Source organism: Chiloscyllium plagiosum, chromosome 3 (assembly GCF_004010195.1).
Source record: "Chiloscyllium plagiosum isolate BGI_BamShark_2017 chromosome 3, ASM401019v2, whole genome shotgun sequence".
Classification (NCBI taxonomy): Eukaryota; Metazoa; Chordata; class Chondrichthyes; order Orectolobiformes; family Hemiscylliidae; genus Chiloscyllium; species Chiloscyllium plagiosum.
Genome location: NC_057712.1, coordinates 108,504,835 through 108,520,489, shown reverse-complemented (window position 1 = coordinate 108,520,489; position 15,655 = coordinate 108,504,835). Strand labels below are relative to the sequence as shown.

The 15,655-nt window shown below is 41.1% G+C and overlaps 1 protein-coding gene across 3 annotated transcripts in view; it reads left to right on the top strand.

Moving 5' to 3' along the window:
* Positions 1–6,922: 6,922 nt before the first annotated feature.
* The window catches only part of bves (blood vessel epicardial substance), a 33,115-nt gene continuing 24,382 nt past the window's right edge, over positions 6,923–15,655 (top strand). The window contains exons 1-3 of one of the 3 annotated variants that reach the window (XM_043687031.1): positions 6,923–7,165; positions 7,599–7,861; positions 11,256–11,380. In XM_043687031.1, the coding sequence (XP_043542966.1) occupies positions 7,615–7,861; positions 11,256–11,380 (372 nt within the window). In that variant the 5' untranslated portion in view covers positions 6,923–7,165; positions 7,599–7,614. The remainder of the gene's footprint in view (positions 7,166–7,598; positions 7,862–11,255; positions 11,381–15,655) is intronic. The other 2 variants (XM_043687032.1, XM_043687030.1) reach the window with 2 other exon arrangements.

Sequence of the window (15,655 nt, the reverse complement as noted above, 5' to 3'; positions counted from 1 at the left end):
ATAATAATGGATGCATTTTTCAGTTAGCAAAGGTCAACCACAAATACTTATTGATTTGATGTATTATTGTCACATGTAAAGTATAGTGAAAAATTTTGTTTTGCATGCAGTGCAGGCAGATCAAAACATACAAAGATTGAACAGAGCGAGGAATTGATATTACATTCCTTTGTATACTATTTTTAGATAGGTGGAACCATAGCAAATGTCACCTGAAAGTTCAAGTATATGTCCATACAATTATTATTCCAACTGAGTCACCTTCTGAAAAAATTACATTGGAATTGTGAGGCTAAATTGCTTTGCGGATGAACATTGATAGAATCTGGTAAAAGATTCATTATCAGATTTCACATTCTTCTTACATTTCCAGAGAAACTGAATCAGTCCTGATTATAACAACATTTTCTCTAATTCTGAAAATTGAAGAGTTCAATCAGTTTAACTATTCCCTGATCTTCCTTGCTTATATAGATCACAATGTCCTTTAGAGGACCTATTCTAGACCTTAAAAATATCTCTGTTGCGTTAATAAAAATTCCTAAAACTTGTATTACATTCTTAATGACTATAGAATGTACCAGAATGCTTTACAAGCAATGAAATAATTTTAAAGTGTAGTACCTGTTTTAGTACAGGAAATGCAGCAGCCAAACTCCCACTGACAGCAATATGATACTGATTAGATAATCTATTTTTGTGATATTGCTTTAGGCTGAACACCAGGAATAATTTCCCTGTTCATATTTGAAATAGTGGAATGGGATCTTTTACATCCATCTGAGATGATGTAAAATAGCACCTCTGACTTTGCACCATTTCCTCATTCTGTTGGAGTATCAGTCTTGACTATTGTGCGTATCATCCTGGAGTGAGACTTCAACATCCAATCTTTTGATTCTGAGGAACACAACCAATTGAGCCAGAACCGATGTTATATTGCACTGTGTAGTATACATTGCAAAATATGTGAAATTATATGTCAGTACACATTTTTGTTTGCACAACCTGATTTTCTGTAGATTTTTTCCAATTAAAAAATCTTATGACGATTTATAATAAATGGATCTTGCTTCAGTAAACTCATAGCTGTAATTGTGAGGATTGTGATAGCTTCTGCTCAACAGCACTTCAAAATTACATGAATGAAAGCTAGAGGAAATGATTCAAAATCCTGATTCAGGAATAAAATATATCAGGTGTTTCTTCCAAAGTAAGGCTATGTAAGATTCCATGCATTAAGTTCAGAAAAAAAAAAATGATGGACTTTGCTTCAGTATCCCACCTGATTGGGATATTAGGCAAACTTACAAACCCATGTGATTGGTTTGCAAGTGGGGGAGTTCCAAGCCACAGTAAAAACTATGTTTGTTAATGGAGTTCTTACATTTTTTAACGGGTTCTATTCAGCACACAAATTCATGATTGAAATTGACATATAATTGAGCTCCATTTTCCCGATGTCCTAGCTGTCTACTGAAAACCTACCTTCACTGTTTAATATACATATTGGTATTCCTGCAGTTTTGCACGCTAAGATTATTCTTATCTGTAACCTCATAAATAGACCACAAGCTATTTTATCAACATGTAAACTTGATGCTGAAATAGGGCAGATCCTTTTGGATGGCAACCTTGATCAGATCATTTTTCACAGTATATTGTGTGAACTTGTGAAAGAAGCTAAGTACGCACTCTTGCTCCTCAATGTTGTCCAGTCCACTCCAGGTTACTCTAGAAGGGTAAAGTACCTTTAAGGTTTGAGTGGCAGGTATTTTATGCTATTTAACTGCAGTAGTAACACAAGCAGTGTTCAACAGGATGTTGCTATCAAACCGACCTGATAAAACATGTGCCTATCATACAAATGGATAATGTGGTGCATGAATTTCAGTGCCAGTGTGGTGACAGGTATGTAGGCTGGTCATACCAAAGTCTGCTGGATTGTATCAAACAGGATAGCCCTTTATCTGTTCACAACAGACCAAGTACTGACTGTACCCAATCAGCCCGTACTTGCAAAATCACAATGCAGTGACCAACGTCAGATGTTATTTGACATTTGGACAACATTTGATAGCCAGTCCTGCATATATGAAGAATTACACTGAAAACCAATGTACGATTGTCAGTCAGACTTGACATACTTGTGTGCACTAAAAGCTACACATATTAATAAACAGATTATAGTGTGTTTATATTCTTTGCAGACAGAAAGAATATAAACACACACTATCCCTGTTTCAACTTAACAAAATTGGTGATGGCCATTTCCTGGCTCATTTCTGTTGGCAATGCCCTGACCAATTAATGTCAACCTGTCTGGTATAAAATTTAATCAAAGCTTAGCAGATAACTGTCAATCAGTATTAATGGGTGCATTTAGAGTCCATTTGCCAACCAATCAGCACTCTCCTCTCATGAGCATAAATATTGGTTTTGTCCTTGAATTGGTATTTTTGAAGATAGTGCTGATGGATACAAGATGATAACTTTTTACAGCAATACTCAAGTTCTGTATTACTAAATGACTATTTGTATACATAATTAATGACTAAAATGTAAGGTTTAAAATTCAACAATTAGAAAGCAAAATGCATGTTAAGAGTATGCTTGAAACCTTTTGCCTAACTGATGCTTCTTGCTGCAAAGTACATTGCATTAGGCTAACTTGGCCATATAATTGCAACTAAAAGTCGGTATAAAGTAATTTTAATGGATATCATTTCAATATAAATCTTCTTATCGAACCACAGTACATACTAAATAAATCACATCTAGCTTGGAAATCCTGGGCAAATTGAATATACTGCACTTAGTTCCCATAACAATCACCATTACAATAAAAATAAAAATACTACACTTGCCAGAATTCTGACATGAAACTCTGCACCTGTTTACTCTTACTGCTGACGTTGCCCAACCTGCTGGTGGTTTCTAATATTTTACTTTGTTAATTTTTATAATTCATTTCTGAGATGTGGGCATTTATGGCCGGGCCAAGATTTATTACCCAGTCCTAGTTACCTTGTGAAGGTGGTGGTGGGTTGCCTTGTTCAACTGCTGCAGTCCACAATGCCATTAGGGCAAGAGTTCCAGGATTTGACCCAGCAACACTGAAGGAACAATGATATATTTCCAAGTTAGGATGCTTAGATGGAAGGGATTGTGGATTTGGAAGGCGCTGTCTAAGAAGTCTTAGTCAGTCCTGAGCATCAGTGGTGGGATCATGTTTGTGAGTGAAGCAAATTGATTTGTCCTGGATATTGTCAGACTTCTTGAGTGTTGTTGGAACTGCACTCATCCAGATTAGTTTGGAGTATTCCATGACACTTGATTCTTGGACGAGATCTCCTCCCACCCTGCCTCCTGTAAAAATGCCATCGCTTATTCCCAATTCCTCTGCCTCGGCCGCATCTGTTCCCAGGATGACCAATTCCACCAAAGAAAATCCCAGATGGCCTTCTTCTTCAAAGACCGCAAATTCCCCTCTCACGTGGTTGACGATGCTCTCCAGCACATCTCCTCCACTTTCCGCATGTCTGCCCTTGAACCCCACACCTCCCAATGCAATAAGGATAGAACTCCCCCCCCCCCCACCAACCTCCATATACATCGCATTATCCTTCACTACTTATGCCACCTACAAACAGACCCCACCACTCCCCACCCCTATCAGCATTCTGGAGAGATCATTCCCTCCATGACTCCCTTGTCAGATCCACCCTCCCGCCCCACCAGACCTCAACCCACTCCCGGCAGCTTCCCCTGTCCTGCAGGAAATGCAAAACCTGTGCCGACACCTTCTCCCTCACTTCTGTCCAAGGCCCCAAAGAATCCTTCCACATCTGACAGAAATTTACCTGTGCCTCCACCAATGGCATCTACTGCATCGGTTGCACCCAATGTGGTATCCTCTACATCACGGAGACAGGACACCAACTTGCGGATCGTTTCAGAGAACATCTCTGGGACACCTGCACCAACCAACCCTATCATCCCGTGGCTGAACAATTCAACTCCCCCTCCCACTCCACCTAGGACATACAGGTCCTGGGCCTCGTCCATCGCCAAACCCTTACCATCCGACGTTTGGAGGAAGAACACCTCATCTTCTGCCTTGGGACCCTGCAAGCATGTGGGATTAATGTGGATTTCACCAGTTTCCTCATTTCCCCTCTCCCCAACTTATCCCAGTCCCAAGCCTCTAACTCAGCACCACCCTCTTGACCTTTACTTTGTTAATTTTTATAATTCATTTCTGAGATGTGGGCATTTATGGCTCGGCCAAGATTTATTACCCAGTCCTAGTTACCTTGTGAAGGTGGTGGTGGGTTGTCTTGTTCAACTGCTGCAGTCCACAATGCCATTAGGGCAAGAGTTCCAGGATTTGACCCAGCAACACTGAAGGAACAATGATATATTTCCAACCTATCACCTTCTCCCATACCTTTATCTATCTATTGCTTTCTCAGTTACCTTCCCCACAGCCACCCCCCCCCCCCCGCCCATTTACCTCTCAGCTCCCCCACCCTCAAACCTCATTCCTGATGAAGGGCTTATGCCCAAAATGTCAATTCTTGTGCCCCTCGGATGTTGCCTGACCTGCAGTGCTTTTCCAGGACCACATTCTCGACTATGATCTCCAGCATCTACAGACCTCACTTTCTCCCACTCCTGATTTGTGCATTGTAGATGATGAACAGGTTTTGGTGAAGCAATAGGTGAGTGACACAATGCTTTATTCTTAGCCTCTGGCCTGTATTTGTAGCCAGTTCAGTTTCTGGTCAATGGCAACCCCCAGGATGTTGATTGATAGGTTCCAGCGATAATGATGCCATTGAATGACAAAGGATGATGATTACCTGGTATGTGTGTGGTGCAGATATTACTTGCCAGTTATCAGCCTCGATATTGTCCAGGTCTTGCTGCATTTGAACATGGACTGCTTCAGTATCTGATAAGTGGGGAATGGTGCTGTACATTGTGCACCCTCAATCGTGACCTGATGATGTAGGAAAGGCTATTGATGAAGCAGCTGAAGAATGTTGGGACTAGGATATTATCCTGTGGTACAGCAGTAATGTCTCTAGCTCTAGATCAGGATATTTGGATTCAAGCCTCGCCAGCTCCAAATGCCTGTCATAACACTCTGAATAGGTTGGTTAGAAAATACCTACCCTGAGGAAATCCTGCAGAGATGTTGTGGAGCTCAGATGACCTACCTCCACAACCATTCTTCCTATGTGCCCGGAATGATTTCACACAACAGGGAGTGTTCCCTCTGATTGACTCTAAGTTTGCTGGTTTATAATAGAAATGGAATTGTGCAATGTTACTACTATGCTTACTCATTAAAAATACAAATCTTGGTCAAATATCGGCAGAGTTCAATTAATTAAAATTTGCTGACGTTATTTTGAATCATCCAAACGAGAGAGCACACGACAACAGGCTTAACCGGAGCAAATGGCTGAAAACGATGTAAACAAAAAGGTTACCAGTGTAAAGGTTGTCACTAAACCCAATTACAAATTGATGCTGAAAGAGTTATTTTTGTTTCCGTTTTAGAGTTATTTGTTGCTGCCTCAGGACCGATTCCATCCAACTCTCTCTCTCTCTCTCTCTGCTCCTACCTGTTAGATTCACGGTTGAATGTGCGCCTCCCCTCAGCCTCTGATTCATCCTCGGGCCAGGTCCCGCTTTAATTGTCGAGATCGAGGTGCCAGGAACACAATGTTTGTTTGCTGTCGGCGGATATTTACTCAGGGCAACCCAAAGCGGGTTTCAATAAATGTCGCCATATGTCTGCCTGTTAATGTCATGGGAGCCATATGTGCAACTGCTTGTAGGGAGATGTCTTAGTAGCACAGACAAGCAGTGAACGACCTGAAATCACCACTTCTGCAGTGTACAAAACAAACAAGAAGATTACTGGAAAAGCTAGGTATATCTATCAGCATCTGTGGAGAGAAAAACAACATAGTGCTCTGACTCTGGTATGATTTCTTCTTCCGAATTGGGGTATGAGTCTGGTTGATATAAACCCAATTTGCTTCATTCTGACCGATTACATCCAGTAATTCCCCCTTTGTAGTAATAATGCACATTTCTTGGCGCATATGTTGTAAAAACAGAAGCAAATTGCAGCAGGTACTGAAAACAACCAATGCTGGAGATCACAGCGGGTCAGACAGCATCCATGAAGAATATTTTCATCGTCGTTATTTACAGAAGAAAGAAAGAACTGCGGATTCTCGACAACTGAAACAAACAAAAAGAGAAATTGCTGGAGAAAGTCAGCAGCTCAGCATCTGTGGAGAAATAGTTAACTTCTTGCGACCCTTCTTCAGAGCAGTGATAAGACGAGAAATATTTTCTCTGCATAGATGCTGCCAGACCTGCTGAGTCTCTCCAGCAATTTCTGTTTTCGATCGTCATTTAAAACTTTGTTGACTGAAGAAAAAAAGTAAAGGTTTAATCAGGTCACACTCCATTGCATGTACTACAAAACAAAATGTTTGCTTCACTCTTAATAAGACAATAATTGGACCACAATGTCCAAAAAGTGGAACTGTGAAGTGCCATGATTATTTTTATGACTTACCTGCAACACCTACGAACCAGCTATTAAAATAAATCCTGAATTAAAAGTTCATCTCGTAAAAGAGACGAATCTTGAAGTTTATCATCTTAAAGCGATGCAAGTGTAATATTTTTTAAGTTGGAGCTTGGTTCTCGAGTATGCAGCAACTGTCCGTCTCTCCTCGTCAGCTGGCGGGACCGCGCCTGTGCAGCGTGGACGCGCGCCGGTCTGGAGCCGTGCTCGCCAGCCGCCTCCTCCTCCTGTGAGCCGGAGGAGCGCGCTGGGCTCGGGAGCTGTGCAGCTCCGCTCATGCCCATGTTAGTCAATGCTGAGCGCCGCAGTCTCTGAGGGGGGTTTATTTTGGAGTCTGTCTGTCTGTGGCGCGGCTATTGTTTGCCTCGCGGACTCTGCGCTGGTGGAATTCACCGAGAGAGGCCAACTTCCCCCAGAGTCGGCGGGCAGGCGAGGCGGGACGAGTTTTTCGTGTGAAGGAAAAGTTTCGCCCAGACCCACCGCCGGTCTGTGTGAGTGAGCGGATCTCTCGGAGAATTCCCAGCGTTTAGCGGGCGGGAGAGAGAGGTGAGGAGGGGAAGTTGCGCGGGGATGGGGGTGGGAGGGGATGGCGCTGTGATATTTGTTGTGGTGGGGCCGGCGTTGTAGCGATGAGCTGAAGCCCGGGAGCAGGCAGGCAGGGAATGCTGTGGTACAGCTGCCCCTTCCCCTCTTACACCCCCCGCCACCCCCTTCCTGGCCCACATCTTGCTGAGCTTTTCCAGCAATTCCTGGTTTTTAACTGCAATCTGAAACTTCCATTGCAAAGTTGACTGCTTCAGAGCCCGTGCCCCTCTCCTGTTTTGACAACTCCAACTTTCGGATTTTTATACTGCGTTGAAGGTAATATTGGAGATTTGTTGTCAGGACTGGGGTTATGTTCAAGACTTTCAGGGTTGAGTCCACCAGCGCTGTTAACGCACCCTGATGTTTCTGTTCATCTCTCCCCCCCTCCCCCAAGTAAAAGGCTTTGCACCATGAACGCTACAGTAGATACCGCCTGGGCATTCAGCTTCCTCCTGGCCAACACCACCTCCGCTACTTCGGATTACGGTTTCACCAACGGAATGGAGCCACTTTCCAATCAGACCGAGAGCTGTGACAATTGGAAAGAAATCCACCATTTGGTCTTTCACGTTGCCAATCTCTGCTTCGCCATCGGGCTGCTTATTCCGACCACCATTAAGATCCACATGGTACTTCTCCGCGCTATGATGAGCACAGGTAAGTAGTGTGTTGTAGGGAATGGGAGAAAGATGAAAAGTTTCAGGCATACAACTCAAACGCCTCCTCAGTTTGCACAGTAAGATTTATTGGTAGTGACCTCTAGATTCAATGGGGCTGTATTGACCCAATAATAATGAACAGTATATTTTAACTGAGCGGACTCTCTCCCCCCCCCCCTCCCACCGTTTTGTTTTCAACTTCTTTCTAAATTAAGGATCCACAGACCAGACAGAGTCAGACATAGTCATCAGTTCTGAAAGTTGACACTTTTTGGGTGTGAAAAAGAAAGCTTGTCGTGTTTGGCGTGATCAGCTTTTAAAATATTCAATGTCCCTTGAGTGTTGCAAGCAAAGCCAGCATTTGTTGCCTGGTTCAAATTGTGCATAATGTCACTTCAGAAGGTGGCTAATGTCAACATCTGGGAGTCCCATATAGTCCAGACCAGGTAAGGATGGCAGATTTCCTTTCCCTTCAGAAAAAAAAATCCAAAACGAAACAACAGCAGATGGCGGAAATTTGAAACAACAGCAGAAATTGCGAGAGAAACTCAGCAGACGTAGCAGTGTATGTTAACATTTTGACCCTTCTTCAGAAATGATAGTAGCTAGGAAAAGGGAGCATATATGCTGAAGATGGGGTGAAGTGGAGCAGGGTGAGGGCTGGTGAAGGAGTACGTTACAGGTGTGGATGACCAGAGCAAGAGAGAGAACAGCAGTTACGCAGACGAAAAGAATGGATAATGGTGAGCCAGGAAGAAAGAATACCAGAATAGAGGACCTTTAGTAGGAAAGAATGGGTTAGATTTGATGAAGATAGCTCAGATTTCCTTTCCGAGTCAGTTAACTCTTATCTCTTAAAATATACATTTTGTTTTTTTCCTTAAATTGATACTGTTATGAGTTGAGTTGATCTGAGTGGAAGGAGAAAAGCTTTGCAAAATGTATTTCTTTTCACTCAGCAATACTAATGAATATTTATGAATCAGATGGTTTTTTTAAAAAGACAATTAATCATTTTATGGCATCTTGGCTGAAACTAAGTATATATTGCATATTTATGATTTGATTTTGATTTTATTATTGTCGTCACATTAGATGGGCCAAGGAGTGGCAGGTGGACTTTAATTTAAGCTTCAGTGTTGGAATCAGGGCAGGTCTTATACATTTAATAGTAGGCCCCTGGGGAGTATTCCTGAGGAAGGGCTTATGCCCGAACCGTCGATTCTCCTGTTCCTTGGATGATGCCTGACCTGCTGCGCTTTTCCAGCAACACATTTTCAGCCTGGGAAATATTGCCAAACAAAGAGACCTAGAAGTAAAGGTGCATAGTTCCTTGAAAGTAGAGTCGCAGGTAGGCAGGTGGTCAAGAAGGCATTTGGCATGCTTGCCCTCATTGATCAATTTATTTGAGTATAGGAATTGATTTGGGTGCTATCCTGGTTAATTTTGCCATTCATAACTACATCAGGGTAATAGAACAGAATGTATAATATAGTGTTACAGCTGCAAAGAAGGTGCAGAGAAAGATCAGCTTTAATCATAATATATAATAATTACATAATATTATGTTATTAATTGAATGCCTTGATGGCATTTGAACATGTGTCCCCAGAGCACTAATGTGGCTCTCTGAATTATGAGTCAATTGTATGTACTGATGTGCCACCACTTCCATTTATAAGAACTATGGCATTGTATTTTTTTAATCAAAGATTTTTATGGCATTGTATTTTTGTTCAGAGATGTTATTGCATACCTCTGGAGCTGGTGGGACTGGAACCTGGGCCTCCCAGTAACTGTGCCACAAGAGGGCCTCGATTACAGCATATCATGAGATACAATGTAGAATAACAAAGTCCACACTTCAGATGTTGATATGCTTAGAATTTGAAGATCATGCCAAGGGAATCGGGGGATCAAATTGTCAGATTAGAAGGGTATAGAAGGAATGATGACTATTCAGACATGAGAAACTAGGTCTCAAAAGAATGAAAACTGTGGATAACCAGACACACAGGATAGAGCAAAGATACATGGAAACTGGACAAGTAGCTGAAGAAATTGGCATAACATGGAAGTTAAAGCAAATTTTAAACATGCTTAATTCTTTTGTCATTGTTGCTATGATTTGTGTTCCGATGTACACATGACTGGCCATTCTCTCAGCATGGTAACTGTCACTTGTTCATCTACTATAGAAGTTGTCATCTCTAAGGAATAATTAAGAAGGTTCAACTTATTTGCCGTTTAATTGACAATAAATAGAACTGAAGAACTCACAAAAGTTTTCAATGCAAGCTAAAAACTAATTAAGCGTTTCTTAAAATTTTCATCCTCGGATTCAATCATGTGTACACCTAAATTTAGTAATGTTAAGATTCAGCAAATACAGTGGCTTGAATAGAAATTTAATGAGATGCTCTTGTTATTAAAGCTATGGTACGAAACAATTGGTGTAGTTTTTAATGGGATGGAAATCAAATGTTTCAGGAGTGGAACGTGGTCCTATCAGGTTGCATCTACGTTTTCCCTGAATCAAAAATCTAATGTGCCTCGACTTATTCTGTTCACTAACTCTTTGTGGTGCATTTACTGTGGAAGGGATTGAACTAATAGGATGACACTGACATGCCAAATTCCACTTCACGTGGCCCTATGTACTGTCAACTTATTTTATACAGGGTACTCAGTTCCAGTTGGTAGTTGAGCCCAGCAATTATTCCATAAGCTTTCTCTTTGGTATTATTTGATAAAGTACTGAACAAAATTCCATCTACATCCACTCACCAAAAAATGTGCCCTTGTTGGGTTATTTAAGAGAGAATGCATGCATTTGTTTCTGTTAAGATTTCAGATGAGCTGAATACTGGACTCATGTGATGCACCAAAACGTTTAACCTGTGCAGTCCTGGTGGTATGTAGCGCACCAAATAATATGATAAAGCAGTCACTGGCAATTCCTTCCTTGCATTTTAGTAAGGCTGAAAATTCTGCATAGCAAGATAATTAAAGATATGTAGTTACAAGTTATAAATGGTAATTGAAGCTCAAGGGTTCTGAAGGTAAACAAGAACGTTTAACGTGAGTAGTTTACAGTGTAATCAGAACTGCTCAGTTGAACTACTTGCCAGTCATTCTGTATTCAGTCCAACCTGGAAAAGCCTGCAGGCAATTTTGTCATTTATTTTAAGTAGGTTACTTTGTTAAAATAATAGACAGATTGATTGCCTTCAGAATTTGTATAATTATATCAGTTACAGTAATTTATAGCTGTGTAACTCCATATGCTTTGTTCCCATTAGAATTTTTTCTTGTACTTGGCACCTGTGTAAGAATATTTCTGTGATAGAGAAGTTTAGGTTGATTACATTTATTTGTTCTTTCTTTCACAGGCTGTGCACTGTTCATTGTGTGGGCAGTAGTTTATCGATGTGCTTTAGACATAATGATCTGGAACTCTCTGTTTCTTATCCTCAATATGTTGCATTTTCTCTATCTGTTATACAAAAGGAGACCTGTAAGTATAGACCACTGTTTCTGATATTTGTTTTGCGTGATAATACACTGTTTTTGCATTCACTTAAAATTCTGATGTATGCTAATTTTGGCCATCATGGATGCATTGCAAGTATGTTAGCAGTGAAAATTGCACATTTTTAGCTGTTTGCTTTTAATCTTTTAAGTGTAAAGACTTTTCTCATAACTAAGATTTTGAAATTGCAGTGAAATGCTGAATGGAGCCAACATCCAGGATAAAACAATGGGTGCCCATTGGTGCACCTGACACTTGTTAGAGAAATAGCTCTCTTCTGGCTTGAAAATGTGTCATGATTAAATCAGCTGTCTCGTGTCTAAATGTTTGGATTATTCCTCATCAGGTTGCATAAATTGAACAAATTTTTATGCACTATTTATCGATAGTTTTTCTTTGAATTAAAGCTTCTTGATTTTTTTTAAAAGTAGTTTTGATGGCAAAATTCCCTCTTAGACAACTACAGTATTCTTACTTGGAGTACAAAATACATCAATGCTAATGGAAAGATTTTTCCGTCAATAAACCTTGAGCCAGATTTTGCTATGGCAGCAATTGCAGTGCTGTCAGTCCACTGAATCTAACAATGATGCTGGGATTTCAGACCTGTGCAGAAAAATGGAAATTTAAAAGTTGTTAACAGTCAGTCCATGCATCTGTACAAGATTGTGCTGATTGCAGTGCCTATTGCAATTTTTAGCTTTGCTGTTAAACATTTTAAAATTACATCTTGAATGAGGTGTACCTGTTTTTTTAATTACGCATTAAGTTCATAATTATTGTTATACACCATTACTGGCCTGAGGAACTAACCTTTTATATTTATGGAAATCCAAACTGCACCATAAGTATTTTTGTTTTAAGTCCACAGTTTTTAAAACAAGGTTTTCTTCTTTTTAAAGTTGATCTATCTTTGTAGAATCTAAAATAATAATTTATTTCGCTGCATGAATATTTAAAATAAAAGAGAGAGACTTTGAGTGTTTTAACCTGCTGATTTGCTATGTGTGTATTTGGATCGGTGGTCTTCATGCTTTCTGACATGGCAGCTGCTGCTGCATGCAACAATATCTCTTGACTTTTACCATTTAAATTTAATTACGAACAGAAACAGAAATTGCTGGAAAATTGACAGTATCTGTGGAGAGAAAGCAGAGTTAACCCAAAGGGTCACTGGATCGGAAATGTTAGCTCTGCTTTCTCTCCACAAGTGCTGCCAGACCTGCTGATTTGTCCTAACAATTTGTGTACTTGTTTTCAGTTTCCAGCATCTGCAATTCTTTGGATTTCTTTTAGCTCTAATTACATTTGGCAAAGTGGGAATCCCCATCAATGAGGTCACTAGTTCATTATAGTAGTTTATTTTGATTTCAGTGGCAAGAGCCCTTGCTTTTCTGTTGACCACAAAATCTGAGTTATTGAATTTAATTCCCTCATTCAATGCCCAAGGTCTTATTCATAAAGTACTTGTCACCTTGAACAGAATTATTGATTGGAAATGCAACAGGGTGAAGTTACATTACTCAAAAAAAATGTTCTGTGGTCACAGGAGAAGACTTGGAAAATTGGAAGACAACCAATGTGGTACAATTATTCAAGAAGGGAACAAGGGTTAAACCAGAACATTACAGACCAGTCAGTCTAACCTTGGTGGTGGGGAAGCTTTTGGAAGTCATCCTGAGAGACAAATTAATTTGCATTTGGAGAGGCAGGGAATGATCAAGAACTGTCAGAACGTTTTTGTTAAGAGCAGGTCATGTCTAACCAACGTGAATGAATCTTTCAAAGAGGTGACCAGGTTTGTAGATGAGGGCAGTGCTTTTGGATGTTGTTTACTTGGATTTCAGCAAGGCTCTTCAAGGTCCTGCATGGGAGTCTGATAACAAAGGCACGAGCATATGGGATGCAAGGAAATTTGGCAACTTGGATCCACACTTAGCTGATTTGAAATTGAATAAGGTTGGCTTTTATGTAGGGATAAAAGAGATTAGTTAGAAACTGAGTAGCAGAAAGTAGTGGGCAGTTGCTGAGAGTGTTTATCTGACTGGACATTTAGACTTGAATCTAGGAGTGTTGATCTGTAAGTTTGCAATTGATACAAAAATTGTGGTGTGGTAAACAGTGAGGCAGCTGGCCTTTGGTTACAGACGAGTATGGATGAGCTGATCAGTGGCAGATGTAATTCAACCCAGATAAGTGTGAGGTGATGCACTTGGGCAGGAAAAACAAGGGAATACACGATGAACAGTAGAACCTTGGGAAGTACTGAGGGTCAGAGGATACGCATGTACACTGCTCCATTAAGGTGTTAGGACTCAAATGGGATACTTGCCTTTAATAGAAGAGGCACAGAGTTTAAAGGAAGGAAGATTATGCTGGCCATCCCTCCCTCTTATTTGGACTTGGAAAAAAATGATCAATTTTGCTTCCCATTTCTCCTGCTCTCACCTTCATCCCCTATCTTTGACTCCTCCCTTCCTTTCCTCGACATCTATTTCCGTTTGTAGGAATAGGCTGGCCTTGATATCCACTACAAACCCACCAACTCCCATAGTTGCTTGGACTGTACACTCTTACACATTGCTTCTTGTAAGGACTCCAGTCCATCCTCCCAGTTTCTCTGTCTCTATTGCATCTTTTCTGATAATGCCAACTTCCACGGGGGAAGGTAAGAAATGCCCATCATTTTCCTCAACCAAGGATTCCCCTCTACTGTGGTTGACAGGTCCTTTAGCCATGTCCAAACCATCTCCTGTACTTTTGCCCTCATCCCTTCCTTTCCCTCCCAGAACAATCATAATCTCTCCTTGGTTCTCATTTTTCACCCTACAGCATCCACATCCAAAGGATCATAAGCAGCCATTTCTAGCAGGTTGCCACCACCAGCGACACACTCCCCACCCGTCCCCTGTCAGCATTCTGCAGGGAGTATTCCCACCAGGTCACCCTGATCCACATCGCATCCACTCCCAACACTTTCTCAAAACCCAATGGCACCTTCTTATGCAATCGCTGAAGGTGCATCATTTGCCTATTTGCATCCTACCTCCTCACAAGGTCCAGACACACCACAGTGATTTACTTGCATTTCACTCAATCTGGTCTACAGTATTCATTGTTCACAATGTGGTCTCCTCTACACTGGGAAGATGAAACAGAAACTAGGTGACTGCTTTGCAGGATACCTACATTCTGTCTGTAAAAATGACTGAGCTTCTAGTTGCCTGTCACTTTAGCACACCAGCCTTTTCCGCTGCCAATATCTCTGTTCTGTGCCTTGAAACTCAAGGCCCAAGCTGAAAGAGCAGTATATCATTTTCCACATGGGACCTTCAGCCTTCAGGATTCAGTATTGAGTTCAATCATTTTAGAGCCTGAACACCTCCCTTCCCTGTCTTTCACCCACCCCACATCCCAAGTCCTGTCATGATATGAGTAGCTTTCAGCACAGCTAACCTATCCTCACTCTGTCAGTCCTTATTTTCACCCATCAAGCTTTTCTTGTTTCCTGGCTTACTATCAACAATTCCTTTGTCTCACTCCGCTCTATCTCTCTCTCCATCCTTTTCTCTCTCTGAGCTCTGTCCCCATTCTTCCCCCTATCATCAAGATACATACCACTTCTTTCTAGGAGTGTCATTGGACTCAAAAAGTTACCTCTGTTTCTCTCTACACAGTGCTACTAATCTGCTGAGTTCCTCCAGCAATTTGTTTTTATTTCAGATTTCCAGCACTCTTAATTCTTTGTTTTATATTAAGTTGGAACGTTAGCTGTGGTCTAACCAACAGTGTGCAGCCCTGGAATGGGGTTGATGCTGTGTGAGGGGGGTAGAATGGGGGGCTTGGTTTGATGCCTGGGTAGGGAAAGTGGCAATTTGGCCCCATGAGCCGATTCTGACCTAGCAGGAGGGTGCCCTTGCTGACCTGCAATCAGCTCTATCCACCTTTGAACCTGATGCATGTAATTTTGACCATGGCAAGCAGTCAGCTACTATCTTCAGAGGGTTTGGAACGAGATCTCTTGTTGTCTCTTCTTTTGAAGTTGGGACAAGAATAAATGTTCTGAAAACAAGGGTCCCGTTTACTTCTGTAATTTATGAAAGAATATTTAGCACTCAGTGGCAGCTGTGCAAATATATCTTTCCAATTCACACAGAAGCTTTTTTTTTCTACATTTCGCTTCCATACCACTCTTGCTTACTGTTTTTAAAACAAAATCTACCTGCTGCATCTGTCTTTATCAGTCGGAGGTATCTCAAG